This window comes from Oncorhynchus tshawytscha, linkage group LG09, assembly GCF_018296145.1.
Source record: "Oncorhynchus tshawytscha isolate Ot180627B linkage group LG09, Otsh_v2.0, whole genome shotgun sequence".
Taxonomy (NCBI): Eukaryota; Metazoa; Chordata; class Actinopteri; order Salmoniformes; family Salmonidae; genus Oncorhynchus; species Oncorhynchus tshawytscha.
The window spans coordinates 63,725,739-63,742,339 of NC_056437.1; the positions used below are offsets into that span (position 1 = coordinate 63,725,739).

The 16,601-nt window shown below is 46.6% G+C and overlaps 1 protein-coding gene across 3 annotated transcripts in view; it reads right to left on the reverse strand.

Annotated features, from left to right (window-relative positions):
* The window catches only part of LOC112246418 (centrosome-associated protein CEP250-like), an 86,967-nt gene that overhangs the window by 40,457 nt on the left and 29,909 nt on the right, over positions 1-16,601 (reverse strand). For all 3 annotated transcript variants that reach the window (XM_042327195.1, XM_024414730.2, XM_042327196.1), the window contains exons 10-16: positions 13,887-13,996; positions 9,083-9,875; positions 8,812-8,919; positions 5,499-8,687; positions 3,625-3,772; positions 3,304-3,397; positions 2,332-2,491 (exon numbers count right to left, since the gene is read on the reverse strand). In XM_042327195.1, the coding sequence (XP_042183129.1) occupies positions 2,332-2,491; positions 3,304-3,397; positions 3,625-3,772; positions 5,499-8,687; positions 8,812-8,919; positions 9,083-9,875; positions 13,887-13,996 (4,602 nt within the window). The remainder of the gene's footprint in view (positions 1-2,331; positions 2,492-3,303; positions 3,398-3,624; positions 3,773-5,498; positions 8,688-8,811; positions 8,920-9,082; positions 9,876-13,886; positions 13,997-16,601) is intronic.

The following is a 16,601-nucleotide window of genomic DNA, read 5'->3' on the forward strand; positions in this document are numbered from 1 at the left end:
AGCTTGGCACACCTGTATTTGGGGAGTTTCTTCCATTCTACTCTGCAGATCCTCTCCAGAACTGTTAGTTTGGATGGGGAGCATTGCTGTACAGCTATTTTCAGGTCTCCTCAGAGATGTTCGATCTGGTTCAAGTCCGGGCTCTGGTTGGGCCACTCAAGAACATTCAGAAACTTGCCCCGAAGCCACTCCTGCATTGTCTTGGCTGTGTGCTTAGGGTCGCTGTCCTGTTGGAAGGTAAACCTTTGACCCAGGCTGAGGTCCTGAGCGCTCTGGAGCAGGTTTTCATCAAGGACCACTCTGTGCTTTGCTCCGTTTATCTTTTCCTGACTAGTCTCCCAGTCCCTGCAGCTGAAAAACATACCCACAGCATGATGCTGCTGCCGCCACCATTCTCATCTGTAGGGATGGTGCCAGGTTCCCTCTAGATGTGACTGACACTTTGTATTCAGGCCAAAGAGTTCAAACTTGGTTTCATCAGACCAGAGAATCTTGTTTCTCATGGTCTGAGTGTGTTTAGGTGCCTTTTGGCAAACTCCAAGTGGGCTTTCATGTGCCTTTTACTGAGGATTGGCTTCTGTCTGGCTACTCTACCATAAAGGCCTGATTGGTGGAGTGCTGCAGAGTTGGTTGTCCTTCTGGAAGGAAGGTTCTTCCATCTCCAGAGAGGAACTCTGGAACTTGGTCATAGTGGCCATTGGGTTCTTGGTCACCATCCTGACCAAGGCCCTTCTTCCCCGACTGCTCAGTTTGGCTGGGAAGCCAGCTCTAGGAAGAGTCTTGGTGGTTCCAAAGTTCTTCCATTTAAGAATTATGTAGGCCACTGTGTTCTTGGGGACCTTCAATGCTGCAGAAATGTTTTGGTTACCATTCTCCAGATCTGTGCCTCGACACAATCCTGTCTCGGAGCTCTACAGACAATTTCTTAGAACTCATGGCTTGGTTTTTCCTGTGACATGCACTGTCAACTGTGGGACCTTATATAGACAGGTCGTATTGCCTTTCCAAATCATGTCCAATCAATTGAATTTACAACAGGTGGACTCCAATCTAGTTGTAGAAACAGCTCAAGGATGATCAACGGAAACAGGATGCACCTGAGCTCAATTTCGAGAACCTGTTTTTGGTTTGTTATTATGGGGTATTGTGTGTAGATTGCGGAGTTTAAAAAAACAAACATTTTAGAATAAAGCTGTAACAAAATGTTGAATAAGTCAAGGGGTCTGAATACTTTCCGAAGTCACTGTATATGCCATATCTCACAATCGATTGGGGTTACCCGAAAAAAACAAACATGTTCACTGTGATAGTATGTGTATTTTTTCATAGATCTGTGTTATTCCACAAAGTTATATCTAGAGTATAGTAGTGCTGCAGTGAGGCAGAGGGGTGCAGCTGGGACATAGCTCTACTTAGCTCTAATAGAGTGAGACAGCTGTGCACTGTGACAGCCAGTCCAAAACTGAGTCAGAGGTTTAGGTACTTTGACAAATCTCAGAAATGTGCTGTTCCCCTTTAATCTACCAATGAATCATCAATCTACCAATCATCATCAGCACCTTCCACCACTTGTCTTATAAAGAGATTGTGTTTGTAAGTCTTATTGGGATAGTTTTCCACGCAAGTGCGACACACATCGACCATTGATTTAAAGGTTGTAGTCTTTCTTCTTCTCGGTGAAGCCATTAGCCAGCTATATATGGCTAGATAACTGTGTCCTTTGCTAGTTAGCTAGCTGGAAGGTAGGGCAGATAGTTTTTTTCTCTTTGAGGCCAGTGGGAATCGGTGAATTCGAAACCACTCAATTGCCCCTACCAACTCACTCAGAGGGTCTTCCATTTTCACATGTTGCTGACCAAACTCAAAGGGTGACTTCCAGAGGGTGGTGAGAGGACCAATAAACCCATCAACTTCAGGATGTTCTACTTTTAAATAGTAAAACAAGCATGAAAATTGAATTATCGAGTAGAATTACTACATCCATTGAATTACTCAAATAATTGCAGCTGTTCACAAAGATGATGATTCGGAATTGTTGTATTTTACTTCCCTATTGGAATTGTCTTTTTGGGCCCAACTTAAATTAAACTGCAACAACAAAGCTGGCTTGTAGGTACAGTCGAAAGCATGCTTCGAGACCGGAACCCTGGGGCCAATGGGCCTCCTGTTGCAAGGTCACTTCACAGCAGATTTTTTCCTGTCGGACCCGATATTCGAACTCAACCCAGGTCTGCCGAATAAACGCAACCCAGGTCTGGTGGTCATTGATCTAAATTGGCACACTGGGTGAGTACATGCAGTGTACTATATGGGTGTCTGGTGGTGTCTTGCCTGCTTGTGGATGCTGAGCACCTGGTTCTCCCTCTGGCACTGTAGCAGGGCCTGTCTCTCGGCCTCCAGGGCCTGATTCTGCTGGGCGCACTCCAGACACTTCTGGGAGTACTGGCCCGACAACACCTCCAGCTCCCTGTGCAGAGACCGCAGCTCAACCCTGGACGATGGGGCAAAGGGGAAAGTCGGCAGTTATACAAAGGTGCATGTACTTTGCATTGAAACATACATGTAACACTCACACACACACACACACACACACACACACACACTTTAAAAAAGCCAGGTGCATGAATATAAAAAACACCCAGATAAGAAAGGGACATACAGTCTCAGTCAAACGTTTGGACAAACCTACTCATTCCAGGGTTTTTCTTTATTTTTACTATTTTCTACAATGTAGAGTAATAGTGAAGACATCAAAACGATTAAATAACACATATGGAATCACGTAGTAATCACGTAGTAAAAATCTAATTTATATTTGAGATTCTTCAAAGTATTCACCCTTTGCCTTGATGACAGCTTTGCACACACTCATATACACTGTGGCAGTGTCCGAATAACCATACGTGCGTTCTAAATAGTAGGCATTTTGGGTATGCAAACAAATAAAGTTTTATAGTATGTTAAATTTGGAAAATGTAGTGCTTTAAATGCCAGGATGTCATACTCATTTCAGCTTCTCATCTAATAGAATTCACTGTACACTATTAAGGAAGAGAATTGTCTTTAGTAACGTGTGTTTGACAACAGCTGATAATCAGCTGAGGAGACACACTGTACCAAAATTAATGAATGGTGGGAATCAACACAATTGTGCATTAGATGATGGATTCTCAGTAGGATGAGCCTAGTATGATGATGTTTGTTGCTTGCTGTATTTGTTTTTAGTAAACAGTGCGTTCTAGTATGCAATTTAAGTAAGTAGTAGGCAAGCCAGATTTATTTTCCACACACATAGTCACTCACTCATACTGGGAGGGAAGGTCCGTGATGTCAGAGCTCCCTCCACTCTGACTCCTCTCCAGCTCCTCCCGATGAGCATTCCTGATTGCCTCGATCGCTACACACAGGCCACAAACACAGGAAGTGAACAGACATGTTGCCACATGCTGCCCCCCCATCCCACTTCAAGGGGCATGTTCAGCAGGACACAACGTTGTGAAACATTCAGATGGAAATATGCTAAGTGGAACAAAACATGCCACTCTAAGGAATCAAGTTGGCTCTTAATTTGAGTCAGCAACTTTCAACCATGTTTGGCTACAGAACATGGGACAGATGTTTTACCTGCGACAGTGGCGGCTGTCTCCTCCTCCAGTAGGCAGTCTCTCTCCTGCAGGAGCGTGGCCACCTCCCTCTGGTGCTGCCGTTGCAGATCCCCCACCAGCTTCTGGTGTACCTCCTCCATGGCAGTGAAGCCACGCTCACAGGAAACCTGCAGGGTATGAATTTCACACTTACATGTGTATACTTTTTAACACCTGATTTTATGGAGTATTTGGTATGATGTTGGTACTGATGTATATCAAAGCATTAGCATTTACAGTGCCTTCAGAAAGTATTCAGACCCCTTGACTTTTTCCAGATTGTGTTACATTGCAACCTTATTCTGAAAGTGATTAAATATTTTTTTAAATATCCGCCATCTACACACAATACCCCATAATGACAAAGGGAAAACAGGTTTGTAGAAATTATTGCTAATTTATTACAAATAAAAAACAGAAATACCTTGATTACATACGTTTTCAGACCCTTTGCTATGAGACTCGAAATTGAGCTCAGGTGCATCGTGTTTCCATAGATCATCCTTGAGATGTTTCTACAACTTGATTAGAGTCCACCTGTGGTAAATTCAATTGATTGGACATGATTTGGAAAGGCACATACCTGTTTATATAAGGTCCCACAGTTGTCAGAGCAATAACCAAGCCATGAGGTCAAAGGAATTGTCCGTAGAGCTCCGAGACAGGATTGTGTTGAAGGACATATCTGGGGAAGGTTATCAAAAAATGTCTGTAGCATTGAAGGTCCCCAAGAACACAGTGGCCTCCATCATTCTTAAATAGAAGGACCACCAAGATTCTTCCCAGAGCTGGCTGCCCAGCCAAACTGAGCAATCAGGGGAGAAGGGCCAGGGAAGTGACCAAGAACCCGGTTGTCACTCTGGAGCTCTGTCAGAGTTCCTCTGTGGAGATGGGCGAACCTTCTAGAAGGACAACCATCTCTGCAGCATGCCACCAATCAGGCCATTATGGTAGAGTGGCCAGACGGAAGCCACTTCTCAGTAAAAGACAAAGATACATAAAGGCTCTCCGACCATGAGAAACAAGATTCTCTGGTCTGATGAAACCAAGATTGAACCCTTTGGCCTGAATGCCAAGCGTCACGTCTGGAAGAAAGCCGGCATCATCCCTACGGTGAAGCATTGTGTTGGCAGCATCATGCTGTGGGGATGTTTTTCAGCAGCAGGGACTGGGAGACTAGTCAGGACTGAGGGAAAGATGAACACAGCAAAGTACAGAGATTCTTGATGAAAACCTGCTCCAGAGTGCTCAGGACCTCAGACTGGGGTGGACGTTCACCTTCCAACAGGACAACTACCCTAAGCACATAGCCAAGACAACGCAGGAGTGGTTTCGGGACAAGTCTCTGAATGTCCTTGAGTGGCCCAGCAAGAGCCCGGACTTGAACCCGATTGAACATCTCTGGAGAGACGTGAAAATAGCTGTGCAGTAACGCTACCCATCCAACCTGACAGAGTTTGAGAGGATCTGCAAATAAAAATGGAAGAAACTCCCCAGATACAGGTGTGCCAAGCTTGTAGCGTCATACCCAAGAAGACTCAATGCTGAAATCACTACCGAAGTACTTCAACAAAGTACTCAGTAAAGGTTCTGAATACTTATGTAAATGTCATATTTCAGTTAAAAATTTTAATAAATTTGCAAAAATTCTAAAAAACAGTTTTTGATTTGTTGTTATGGGGTATTGTGTGTAGATTGATGAGGGGAAAAAACTATTTAATACATTTTAGAATAATGCTGTAATGTAACACAATGTGGAAAAAGTCATGGGTCTGAATACTTTCCAAAGGCACTGTACATTGGTCAATGTGTTTGTGTAAACGTATTGGGTATTTGAGTGGGGCTGTGTTGTACCTTGATGTTTTCAAGGTCTCTCTGATAAGCTTCCTTCATGGCAACTTCATCCCCTTCCAGATTCCGTCTCCCCGCCTCATCTTTCATGGTGTTTACCTGCGTCTCAAGCACATGGATTCGTTTCTTCATTGTTTCCATAGACACCATGTCTATTTTGCAGGCTCCAACCAGATTAAGTTTATCTGCCGGCAGGGTGGAATCCAAGGTGAAGTCTGGGTAGAAGGTGGCTTTTTCGGGAGTAGTGTTAGGGGTGGTCTGTGATGAGCGTGACTCGTGTTGTGCATCTGTTGCAACACAGGCAGACTGGGCATGGTGGCTATGCAGACGTATCATTTCCTCCTCGTGGATCTTCTGGAGCTCCTGCATCTTCCCTTGGAACTCCTCCTCCAGCTTCTGCACCTGCTCCTCGTGGCGATCCTCGATGCTCTCGATATCAGCTAGGAGTACACCCACCTTACGCCGGGTCTCGCTCTCTGCTGCGGCCCTCCCTTGCTCCACCTGCTCCAGCTTCTCCTTGAGGGCCTGGCTGTCCTCCTGCAGTCGCGACAGGGTGTGGCTAAAAGTGCGGCGGTCCTTGCTGAGCATGGCCTCTTGCTCCTGACACAGCGCCCCTAGGCTGTCGAATGCCCCCTTGCACTGCTGCAGTTCCAGTTCGTGATCCAGCTGCAGGCGGCATGCCACGTAGGTCACCTGGGACTGGATCAGCACCTCCGGCCAGTACAGGGTCAAGTCTAGGGTTCCAACAGAGTCCGGGTCATCCAACCAGCGTCTACCTTTCGCCGCACTACTCTCCCCCTTTGAGCCACTGCTGCTGGGGATCTCCTGACAGAGTTGGTGCAAGACCTTGGCCCTTTTCCTCAGCTGGACTGCAAGTCTTTCTGTCCAGTCGTGTTGTTTCTCTGTCTTGTCCCCATTCCAGACTGATTGGATCCTCTCCAGCAGGTTGTCTGTGAGGCCTCTGGACTTCAACTGGACCTGTTCCTCATAAGGAGCCAGCTCTGGAGGACTGACATCAGCCAGACCCCTGGCCTGACCAGAGCTCAGATTGTTATCCTCAGCGCCGCCACACTGTTCCTCTGACTGAGAGCTCCGCCATAGCTGCTCCCTGGTCAGGTTGTCAGAGTGCAGTTCTTCTTGTATCGGCTCTCCCTGGTAGCGATGCTGTAAGGTTAGAGAGATGTAAGCTAACTCTGCTCTGGCACAGACCCTGCCAATGGCGCTCTCCTCCGACTCAGTGTCACCACCTACTGGTTCCCTACAATCCATTCCGAGGGCCATCCTTTTCAAAAGCACGTCGGCATACATGTGTGCCGAGTCACCTTCGTCTCCACCAAGGAGGGCTTCATTCTGGCAAAATAATGTATCTTGGCTCTGCATTGCCGACGCCATCTTCTCCAACGTAGACGCTTCCAGGGCTAAAGCTCTACCCAATGTTTTCATTCCAGCTTCCTCTCCTTCTGGGCATGACATTGGGGCATACGTGCCTGTGCTCATTTGCTCAACCTTGTCCTCTGATAGTGTATTGTCATCAATCAAGTCTTCCTCCTCCTTCTGAGCTCGGTGGCACTCGTGCCATTGCTCATCGGCAATTATTCCTCCTTGCCTGAGGCAGGCGGCAGCAGTGACCAGCTGCATCTCCAGGGCACAGAGCTCGGCTTCTAGGTCAGGGTTGCTCCCTTCACCAGGGTTCCTCCTCAGCAGGGCTTGGATCCTCTCTCTGCAGGCCTGTACACTGGCCAGGGCCGCCTGACACTGCCCACCCAGCACCCTGGTTCGGCCCTCCGTTTCCAGGGCGAAGCGCCTGCTCTGCTTGGCCTGGTTGTGAAGAAAGAGGCTAAGCCGCTGGGTAGCGGCCCGGCTCTGGGTGAGCTGGGAGAGGACGTGGGGGTCGGTGGCTGCACTGCTGCACCACTGACCTTGTGGCTCCTCCAGCCTCTGGGTGATGTCTCTCAATTTCTCCTCTGTCACATACAGCTTGGTCTCCAGGACCTGGATCACTGACATGAACCTGTCCGGATCATCTCCAGCCGTAACGATGTACTGGTAGGCCGGGTCGACAGAACATGAGCCAGGTCCGGAGTGGCTTATGGCAGGGACGCTGCTGCCATTTGTCTGTCCTCCGTCTGTATTGTAGGAGTGGTGGATGGTCTGGGTTTCCCGTGAATTCAGACCGCTGGATTTGATATTCAGTCTGTTGTCAGTCACTTTGAAGAGAGGAAGAGAGGAACAACAGGTACATGCTTCCTTCACCTCACTCAGTTTCAGCTCCGTCTCCTCCAGGCTGCTCCCAAGGGCGGCCATCTTAACCAAGGCTTCACTCAGCTCCCGCTCCTTCCTGTCCAGCAGCCTCTTGTAGTCCTCCCTGGCATCGCTGGCTGCCACCTCCCTCTCCTGCGCCTGTCCCAGGGCCCGCTGTAGCTCCTCTGAAACACTCTCGTAAGAGTGCTCCAGGTTGTAGTAGTCAGTCTCCTCCGTCTGTAGGCGTCTCTGCAGCTGAACCACCTCCCCGTCTGCCTCGGCCAGCTGGTTCTGCAGCTCTTGGCAGCGTCTCTCCAGCTGCTCCCCCTCCCCCTGTAGCCTCCCTATAGCCGCCAGCGTGCGGGCCAACTCCTCCTGCAGCTGCTGCTGAGCCTCCACCACCTCTCCTTCCCTGGCCCACGGCTGACCCTGCCCCTTCCACAATGTCTCCGCTTGCTGCTCAGCCTTTTGCAGCTGCTCCTGCAGGTCCTGGGTACGGCGTTCCGCTTGGGCCAGGTTGGCCCCCAGGCTTCTGCGTTCCCTGTCCTGGCTCTCCTGCAGGAGGCCCAGGTGCTTCTGCAGGCGCACCTCCTTCTCGGCCTGTGCCTCCTCTTTTGCTCTCATCTGGGCTGACACCTCTTGTAGTCGCTGGCGCAAACACTCCAACTCCTGCCGGTGTTCGTGCTCCCCCTCCTCCCGTTGCTTCCGAGCGCTCTGACGCTCCTCCTGCAGCTCCGAGCGTGCCAAGGCTGCAGCCTCCCCTGCGCTTAACGCCTGCGCCTGCAAGGCGATGAACTCGGCCCTCCGCTGCAGTTCAGCCTCACGCGCCTCCTCCTGGCTCCTCCTCTGGGCCTCCAGCTCAAAGCGCAGGTCCTGGTTCAGCTTCTGAAGACGCTGCCACGCGCATGACTGTGCGGAGGAGGACTGGTTGAAAGATGTGGGTAGGCCATTCTAAAAGAGATTGATGGGAGATTTGGTTCCATTGTTACAGGGAAGCTAAACCAAGCGTACCTTAAGTATTATAAAGTATTTGACTTATGTATTTGACCCAATTCAGCAACAGGTATGGTCTGACCTGTAGTAGGCGGTTCTCCCTGGTGCGTTCCCTCTCCTGCTGCAGCTGTTGCTGCAGACTGATGTTCACCTGCTGGAGTCTGGACAACTCTCTCTGGGTCTGCTCCAGCTGAAGGCACACACACAGAAACATGCTCAAACACACACATACACACACGCCTGAACACATACAAATGCATCCTTGAACACACACATACATACACTCACAAACAAGCCACAGTAACTTAAATCACACTCCTAACACACCGTTACACACACATACTCTAGCTCACCTCTTCAGTCTGCTGTTCATAGGACTGCTGCTCCGTCTCTTCTTTGGTTTCATCAGAGTTATTGATGGGAACCCACCTCTCCTCTCTCAGCGGTGTGGAAGCCACTTGCTGCTCTATCACCACCTCCACCCGTACACCGGCAGTGCCATCACAAGGGGTGGGGCTAGGAGTGTTGCCAAAGCCATCACCAAGGGCAACGCTAGGGACATCACTAGGGGTGTGGCCAGTGACATCGTCATCGCCACAACCAATGGGCAGCTCTGGTGTAGAAGAGGTGGAGCTGTTGTCCACCTCAGAAATTGTCCTTTTTTCAAAAACCTTATTTTGAGCATGAACTAGTGTTGTGGGTGTTTTGGTCCCAGCAACACTTCTTTCCTCTAGGGGTGTGGCCATGAATGGAGCCTGGGGTAGCATGGTTGGACCTGCCCCCCTTTGTAGCACCTCCGCCTCTTGTGAAGCTACAGTGTCCCTGAGGCACTGAGAAGAGTATGAGGAGGAGCAGGAGTTAGAGGCAACCAGAGAGGAGGCAGAGGAGACTGGCGATGGGCTGCCGCCGTCAGCGGTGTCCCATCCTACCACAGGACGCGACTGTCCACTGGGCTCCGCCTCCTTCTCTACTCCCTGGTGGTGCTGATGGCGGCTAAAATCAGCCCAGTCAAAGGTTTTGTAGCGTCCCTCCCGGCGACGCTCGCGGACACTACGGTTCTTCCTCTGATCTGGATCCACATCTTCCTCTGCAGAGCATGTCTCCATAGGGCCTAGCGCTGGTGGCTCCTTCTGCTGTGGAAGAGAACTGGAGGACAGAAGAGAAGGCAAAGGCATGGTCAACTGTTGTCAAATGACATCATAACAGTTTACGTACGCTTTCTCTTCACCTAGCCACGACAAAGGGACCAAGTCAACTGTTACAATCTACATAGGGTATGCCAGAACTACTTTACATTTACATTTGAGTCATTTAGCAGATGCTCTTAACCCTAATTTCTCCTGTAAATTGCTCTGAATAATTGCCTTGCTCAATGGCACAGACAGATTTTTCACCTAGTCGGCTCAGGGATTCAAACCAATGCTCTTAACCGCAAGGCTATCTGCCACCCAAAATACTTTCAAATACTTGAACTGTGGGTTGATTTCGTTTTCTAGGCACAATGGAAACAATGGAATGTCCAAAAGTGCAAACTCCAAACTGAGTCAAGTGCACATCAAACTCTACATATTTTACGTAATGTATTTGACCCAGGTCTGGTGTGTGTACACAGATACAGAAATACAGGTAACACTTTACTTGACACCCAGTGTCATAACATGTTATGACACAGTCATAACCATGTCATATGTCATAACAGCTGACATAACTTGTCATAACATGACACATATATTTAGACCCGTTTTGACATATATTGCATTATTTTACGGCTGGTTATGACACCTACATAAGAGTGTCAAAAACCACAAAATCACCACGCAAGGCAAAGCCTTCCATTACACCATAGCCTACATGTCAACAGTATATTTATGATGTATACTTTTTTTTTTAAATAGACCATATTAAATTATCATTGTAATTTCGCACACATTGATGTCAGACATGCACCGACCCCAATGCTCTGTTACATGACTTATATGATTATGATGGTCATAATTCTGCTTCACAATGTCATAAAGTGTCTTTTTTTAGTCCAAGTAAAGTGACACTGGATGGTCATAATGCTTCATGACAGTGTCATTTTATTTAAAATATGATGAAAAAACATGACTGTAAAGAATTCACTTCTGCGAACAGGCCTTTCTACTTGACATGGCCTGGGTATCCTGAAATGACATTGACCTCATACCGTCAGTAGAGGATGCCTGTTTATTCTTTAAAAGTGCCTTCCTCACCATCTTAAACAAGCATGCTCCATTAAAAAAAAAATGTTTAACTAGGAATAGATATAGCCCTTGGTTCACTCCAGACCTGTCTGCCCTTGACCAGCACAAAAACATCCTGTGGCATTCTGCATTAGCATCGAATATCCCCCGTGATATGCAACTTTTTAGGGAAGTTAGGAACCAATATACACAGGCAGTTAGGAAAGCTAAGGCTAGCTTTTTCAAACAGAAATTTGCATCCTGTAGTACAAACTCAAAAAAGTAAAGTCCATGGAGAATAAGAGCACCTCCTCCCAGCTGCCTACTGCACTGAGGCTAGGAAACACTGTCATCACCGATAAATCCACAAAAATTGAGAGTTTCAATAAGCATTTTTCTACGGCTGGCCATGCTTTCTGCCTGGCCCTTTCCACCTGACCCCTACCCCGGTCAACAGCCCTGCGCTCCCCACAGCAACTCGCCCAAACCTCCCCCACTTCTCCTTCACCCAAATCCAGATAGCTGATGTTCTGAAAAAACTACAAAATCTGGACCTCTACAAATCAGCCGGGCTAGACAATCTGGACCCTCTCTTTCTAAAATTATCTGACGAAATTATTGCAACCCGTATTACTAGCCTGTTCAACCTCTCTTTCCTATCGTCTGAGATTCCCATAGATTGGAAAGCTGCCACATTCATCCCCCTCTTCAAAGGGGGAGGCGCTCTAGACCTTAACTGCTACAGACCTATATCTATTCTACCCTGCCTTTCTAAAGTCTTTAAAAGCCAAGTTAACAAACAGATTACCGACCATTTCGAAACTCACCCTACCTTCTCCGCTATGCAATCTGGTTTCAGAGCTGGTCATGGGTGCACCTCAGCCACGCTCAAGATCCTAAACGATATCATAACCGCCATCGATAAGAGACATTACTGTGCAGCCATATTCATCGACCTGGCTAAGGCTTTCGACTCTGTCAATCACAACATTCTTATTGGCAGACTCAACAGCCTTGGTTTCTCAAATGACTACCTCACTTGGTTCACCAACTACTTCTCCGATAGAGTTCAGTATGTCAAATCGGAGGGCCTGTGTCCGGACCTCTAGCAGTCTCTATGGGGGTGCCACAGGGTTCAATTCTCGGGCAAACTCTCTTCTCTGTATACATCAATGATGTCGATCTCCCTGCTGGTGATTCTTTGATCCACCTCTACGCAGACGACACCATTCTGTATACCTCTGGCTCTTCGTTGGACACTGTGTTAACTAACCTCCAGATGAGCTTCAATGTCATACAACTCTCCTTCCGGGGCCTCCAACTGCTCTTAAATGCAAGTAAAAATAAATGCATGCTCTTCAACCGATCGCTGCCCGCACCTGCCTGCCTGTCCAGCATCACTACTCTGGACGGTTCTGACTTATTTCGCAACAAAGCATTCTTCACTCATGCTGCCAAACATAGCCTCGTAAAACTGGCCATCCTACCGATCCTCGACTTCGGCGATGTCATTTACAAAATAGCCTCCAACACTCTACTCAACAAATTGGATGCAGTCTATCACAGTCCGATCCGTTTTGTCACCAAAGCCCCATATACTACCCACAACTGCGACCTGTATGATCTCGTTGGCTGGCCCTCGCTTCATACTCGTCGCCAAACCCACTGGCTCCAGGCCATCTACCAGTCTCTGAATAGGTAAAGCCCCACTTTATCTCAGCTCACTGGTCACCATAGCAGCACCCACCTATAGCACGCACTCCAGCAGGTATATCTCACTGGTCACCCCCAAAGCCAATTCTTCCTTTGGCCGCCTCTCCTTCCAGTTCTCTGCTACTAATGACTGGAACGAACTGCAAAAATCACTGAAGCTGGAGACTCTTACCTCCCTCACTAGCTTTAAGCACCAGCTGTCAGAGCAGCTCACAGATCACTGCACCTGTACATAGCTCATCTGTAAATAGCCCATCCAATCTAACTCATCCCCATACTGTATTTATTTATTTATCTTGCTCCTTTGCACCCCAGTATCTCAACTTGCACATTCATCTTCTGCACATCCTACAATTCCAGGGTTTAATTCCTATATTTTAATTACTTTGCCACCATGGCCTATTTATTGCCTTACCTCTCTTATCCTACCTCATTTGCACATGCTGTGTATAGATTTTTCTACTGTATTATTGATTGTATGTTTGTTTATTCCATGTGTTGTTGCATGTGTCAAACTGCTTTGCTTTCGCAGTTGCAAATGAGAACTTGTTCTCAACTAGCCTACCTGGTTAAATAAAGGTGACATAAAATAACAATAAAAACTACAACAACAAGGATTTAATCATTTTTGGGTTGGAATAGATGTGGGTTTTGACACTTATGTAGGTGTCATAATCAGCCATAAAATAACACAATATATGTCACAACAGGTGTAAATATGTGGGTCATGACAGTGTTATGACCATATTATGACAGGTTATGACAGGTTTAGTCAGCTGTTATCACATTATGACATGGTTTTGACAGTGTTATAATGTGTTATGACACTGGATGTTAAGTAAAGTGTTACCCAAATACATCTAAAGGTCAAGGGTCACGAGGCCCAAGGATTCAACCTGGCTCTGAGAGTGGACAGTTCCAGCAGCCACAGGTTTTTCCTAAAGAGTAGCATGGAAGACATAGGACAAAGTAGGAAAGAAGAGCCATCAGACTTTGTGTATCATAACAAGCACATATCAGGGGATTGAGGTGTTCAGTGCTGGATGCCATTTTGATTTTTCATTTTTACTCTTTGATTTATAAACTTGCAGTTTGCACATTATTGTAAACTGAAGCAAATTGTGTAATGTTCTGTTTAGAGTGTTGATGTTGTCTTTTTGTCTTGTCGATCTTGTTTTGTGATTGAAAATCAATCAATAAATCATAAATAGTTTGTCTCAACCAGAGAAGACTCCTTTACCTTGTGACGACCAGGGCCACGTTGTGCCTCACGTTCTTCATCACTGCCTGGACCCAGTTCCTGCGGATCCCAGAAGTCATGGCACACAGAGTGAACGCTCCCTCTGCAGTCTTTGTGAGGAGGGGGGAAGACTCAATCACTGTGATTTCAGTGTCCTGTTTGTCATTAACTATCCTACTCTGTCCTGTCCTACCCTTGAATAATTAATTTCATATAATATGTTCACCCTGAACATGCACTACACACAGAAAGACAAAAAAAAGATCTGATCTAAGATATACCCCAATGAACCCTTTATTATTAACTTTTAATACCATCCCACACACCCCTTGACAGCCCTACTGCATAGAACAGGTAAACTGTCGGGCTATAACAAATCATCTCAACTGACTGAGGATTAACCAATCAAAGACTCCAAATGTGACTCATTTCAGGTAACTAGGCGTATGTCGTAAGTCACAACTTCACAGGAGAGGCATTTGAAAGTTTAAAAAAAATGTTTAATCAAAATGCGTTTTTCAGCAGAAATGCCTTCTGGAACATTTGATCTTTCATTTGCCTTAATAACAAACTTGTATGCCATCTGTAAATATGAATAAAATTGTTCAATTACGAGCCTAGATGGTTTAGCCACAGAAAAAGGCAGGAACCTTCCCGCTAGCCATAATTGGCTGAGATAATGAATGGGCTGGACATGCTGAGAGATGAGTTTCAGATTGTTCTGCCATGTAGCATCTTCTGTCTATAAAATGAGCTGCTCCTTATGTGTGGATAATCCTTCCTACTGCAGTTTTTTTCAAAGATATAATATTAGCTATGGAGAACTGAAAATGTGTTGCTAATGCTCAGGCCCTATCGACAACGGTCAGTGGGAAAAATTGTGATGGACTACTTTCAGTAGGATGATCGTACCATGCTGACTCTCAGGAAATCCCTGATTTAGGTAAAAACATTTTAATTGAAGAAGACATTGTAGAGTCAGTCTTCTGATGACCGTGATGGGGAAGAAACATCGATCAACAGTGTTGTTGTCACGGAAGAAGTTTACTGAGTTTTGAAATCTGTACAAATAAAATGGAAATTATACAGGACGTCGTGTTTAATGAAAGGGGTTGCAGTCTGCTATGAAGCGTTCATCCATGCATACGGGTAAGAATCTAGCCACAGTTTCAGATATTATACGTTTCTAATTTTGTCAGAAAGTTGTTTTCATTGGAAGTTAAAGCGTACTGTTAGCTAGCTAGCTGACATTAGATGGATGGCTCGCTAGCTAACATTACATGTATGATCTGTATAGTAATATTATCTCAGCAAGCCATTTGCATTGCTAGTTATAGCCTAATGTTAGCTAGCTAACTAGCTAACATTGAACTTATTTGGTTAACTTTAGCTAGCTATGACCCTCGGTTTGTATTGCTAGTACTCTATGGATTGGGATTATGGTTCATTGTTTAGCTACCTAAACTTCTGTGACTTGACTTCTGTGATCGGAAAAAGCCTTGGTTTCATGCATGTCAACATCAGAAGCCTCCTCCCTAAGTTTGTTTTACTCACTGCTTTAGCACACTCTGCTAACCCTGATGTCCTTGCCGTGTCTGAATCCTGGCTCAGGAAGGCCACCAAAAATTCTGAGATTTCCATACCCATCTATAACATTTTCAGTCAAGATAGAACTGCCAAAGGGGGAGGAGTTGCAGTCTACTGCAGAGATAGCCTGCAAAGTAATGTCATACTTTCCAGGTCCATATCCAAACAGTTCGAACTACTAATTTAAAAAATTAATCTCTCCAGAAATAAGTCTCTCACTGTTGCCACCTGCTACCGACCCCCCTCAGCTCACAGCTATGCCCTGGACACCATTTGTGAATTGATCGCCCCCCATCTAGCTTCAGAGTTTGTTCTGTTAGGTGACCTAAACTGGGATATGCTTAACACCCCGGCAGTCCTACAATCTAAGCTAGATGCCCTCAATCTCACACAAATCATCAAGGAACCCACCAGGTACAACCCTAAATCTGTAAACAAGGGCACCCTCATAGACGTCATCCTGACCAACTGGCCCTCCAAATACACCTCCGCTGTCTTCAACCAGGATCTCAGCAATCACTGCCTCATTGCCTGTATCCGCTACGGATCCGCAGTCAAACGACCACCCCTCATCACTGTCAAACGCTCCATAAAACACTTCTGCGAGCAGACCTTTCTAATCGACCTGGCCCGGGTATCCTGGAAGGATATTGACCTCATCCCGTCAGTTGAGGATGCCTGGTCATTCTTTAAAAGTAACTTCCTCACAATTTTAGATAAGCATGCTCCGTTCAAAAAATGCAGAACTAAGAACAGATATAGCCCTTGGTTCACTCCAGACCTGACTGCCCTCGACCAGCACAAAAACATCCTGTGGCGGACTGCAATAGCATCAAATAGTCCCCGCGATATGCAACTGTTCAGGGAAGTCAGGAACCAATACACGCAGTCAGTCAGGAAAGCAAAGGCCAGCTTTTTCAGGCAGAAATTTGCATCCTGTAGCTCTAACTCCAAAATGTTCTGGGACACTTTAAAGTCCATAGAGAACAAGAGCACCTCCTCCCAGCTGCCCACTGCACTGAGGCTAGGTAACACGGTCACCACCGATAAATCCATGATTATCGAAAACTTCAACAAGCATTTAACAGCTGGCCATGCCTTCCTCCTGGCTACTCCAACCTCGGCCAA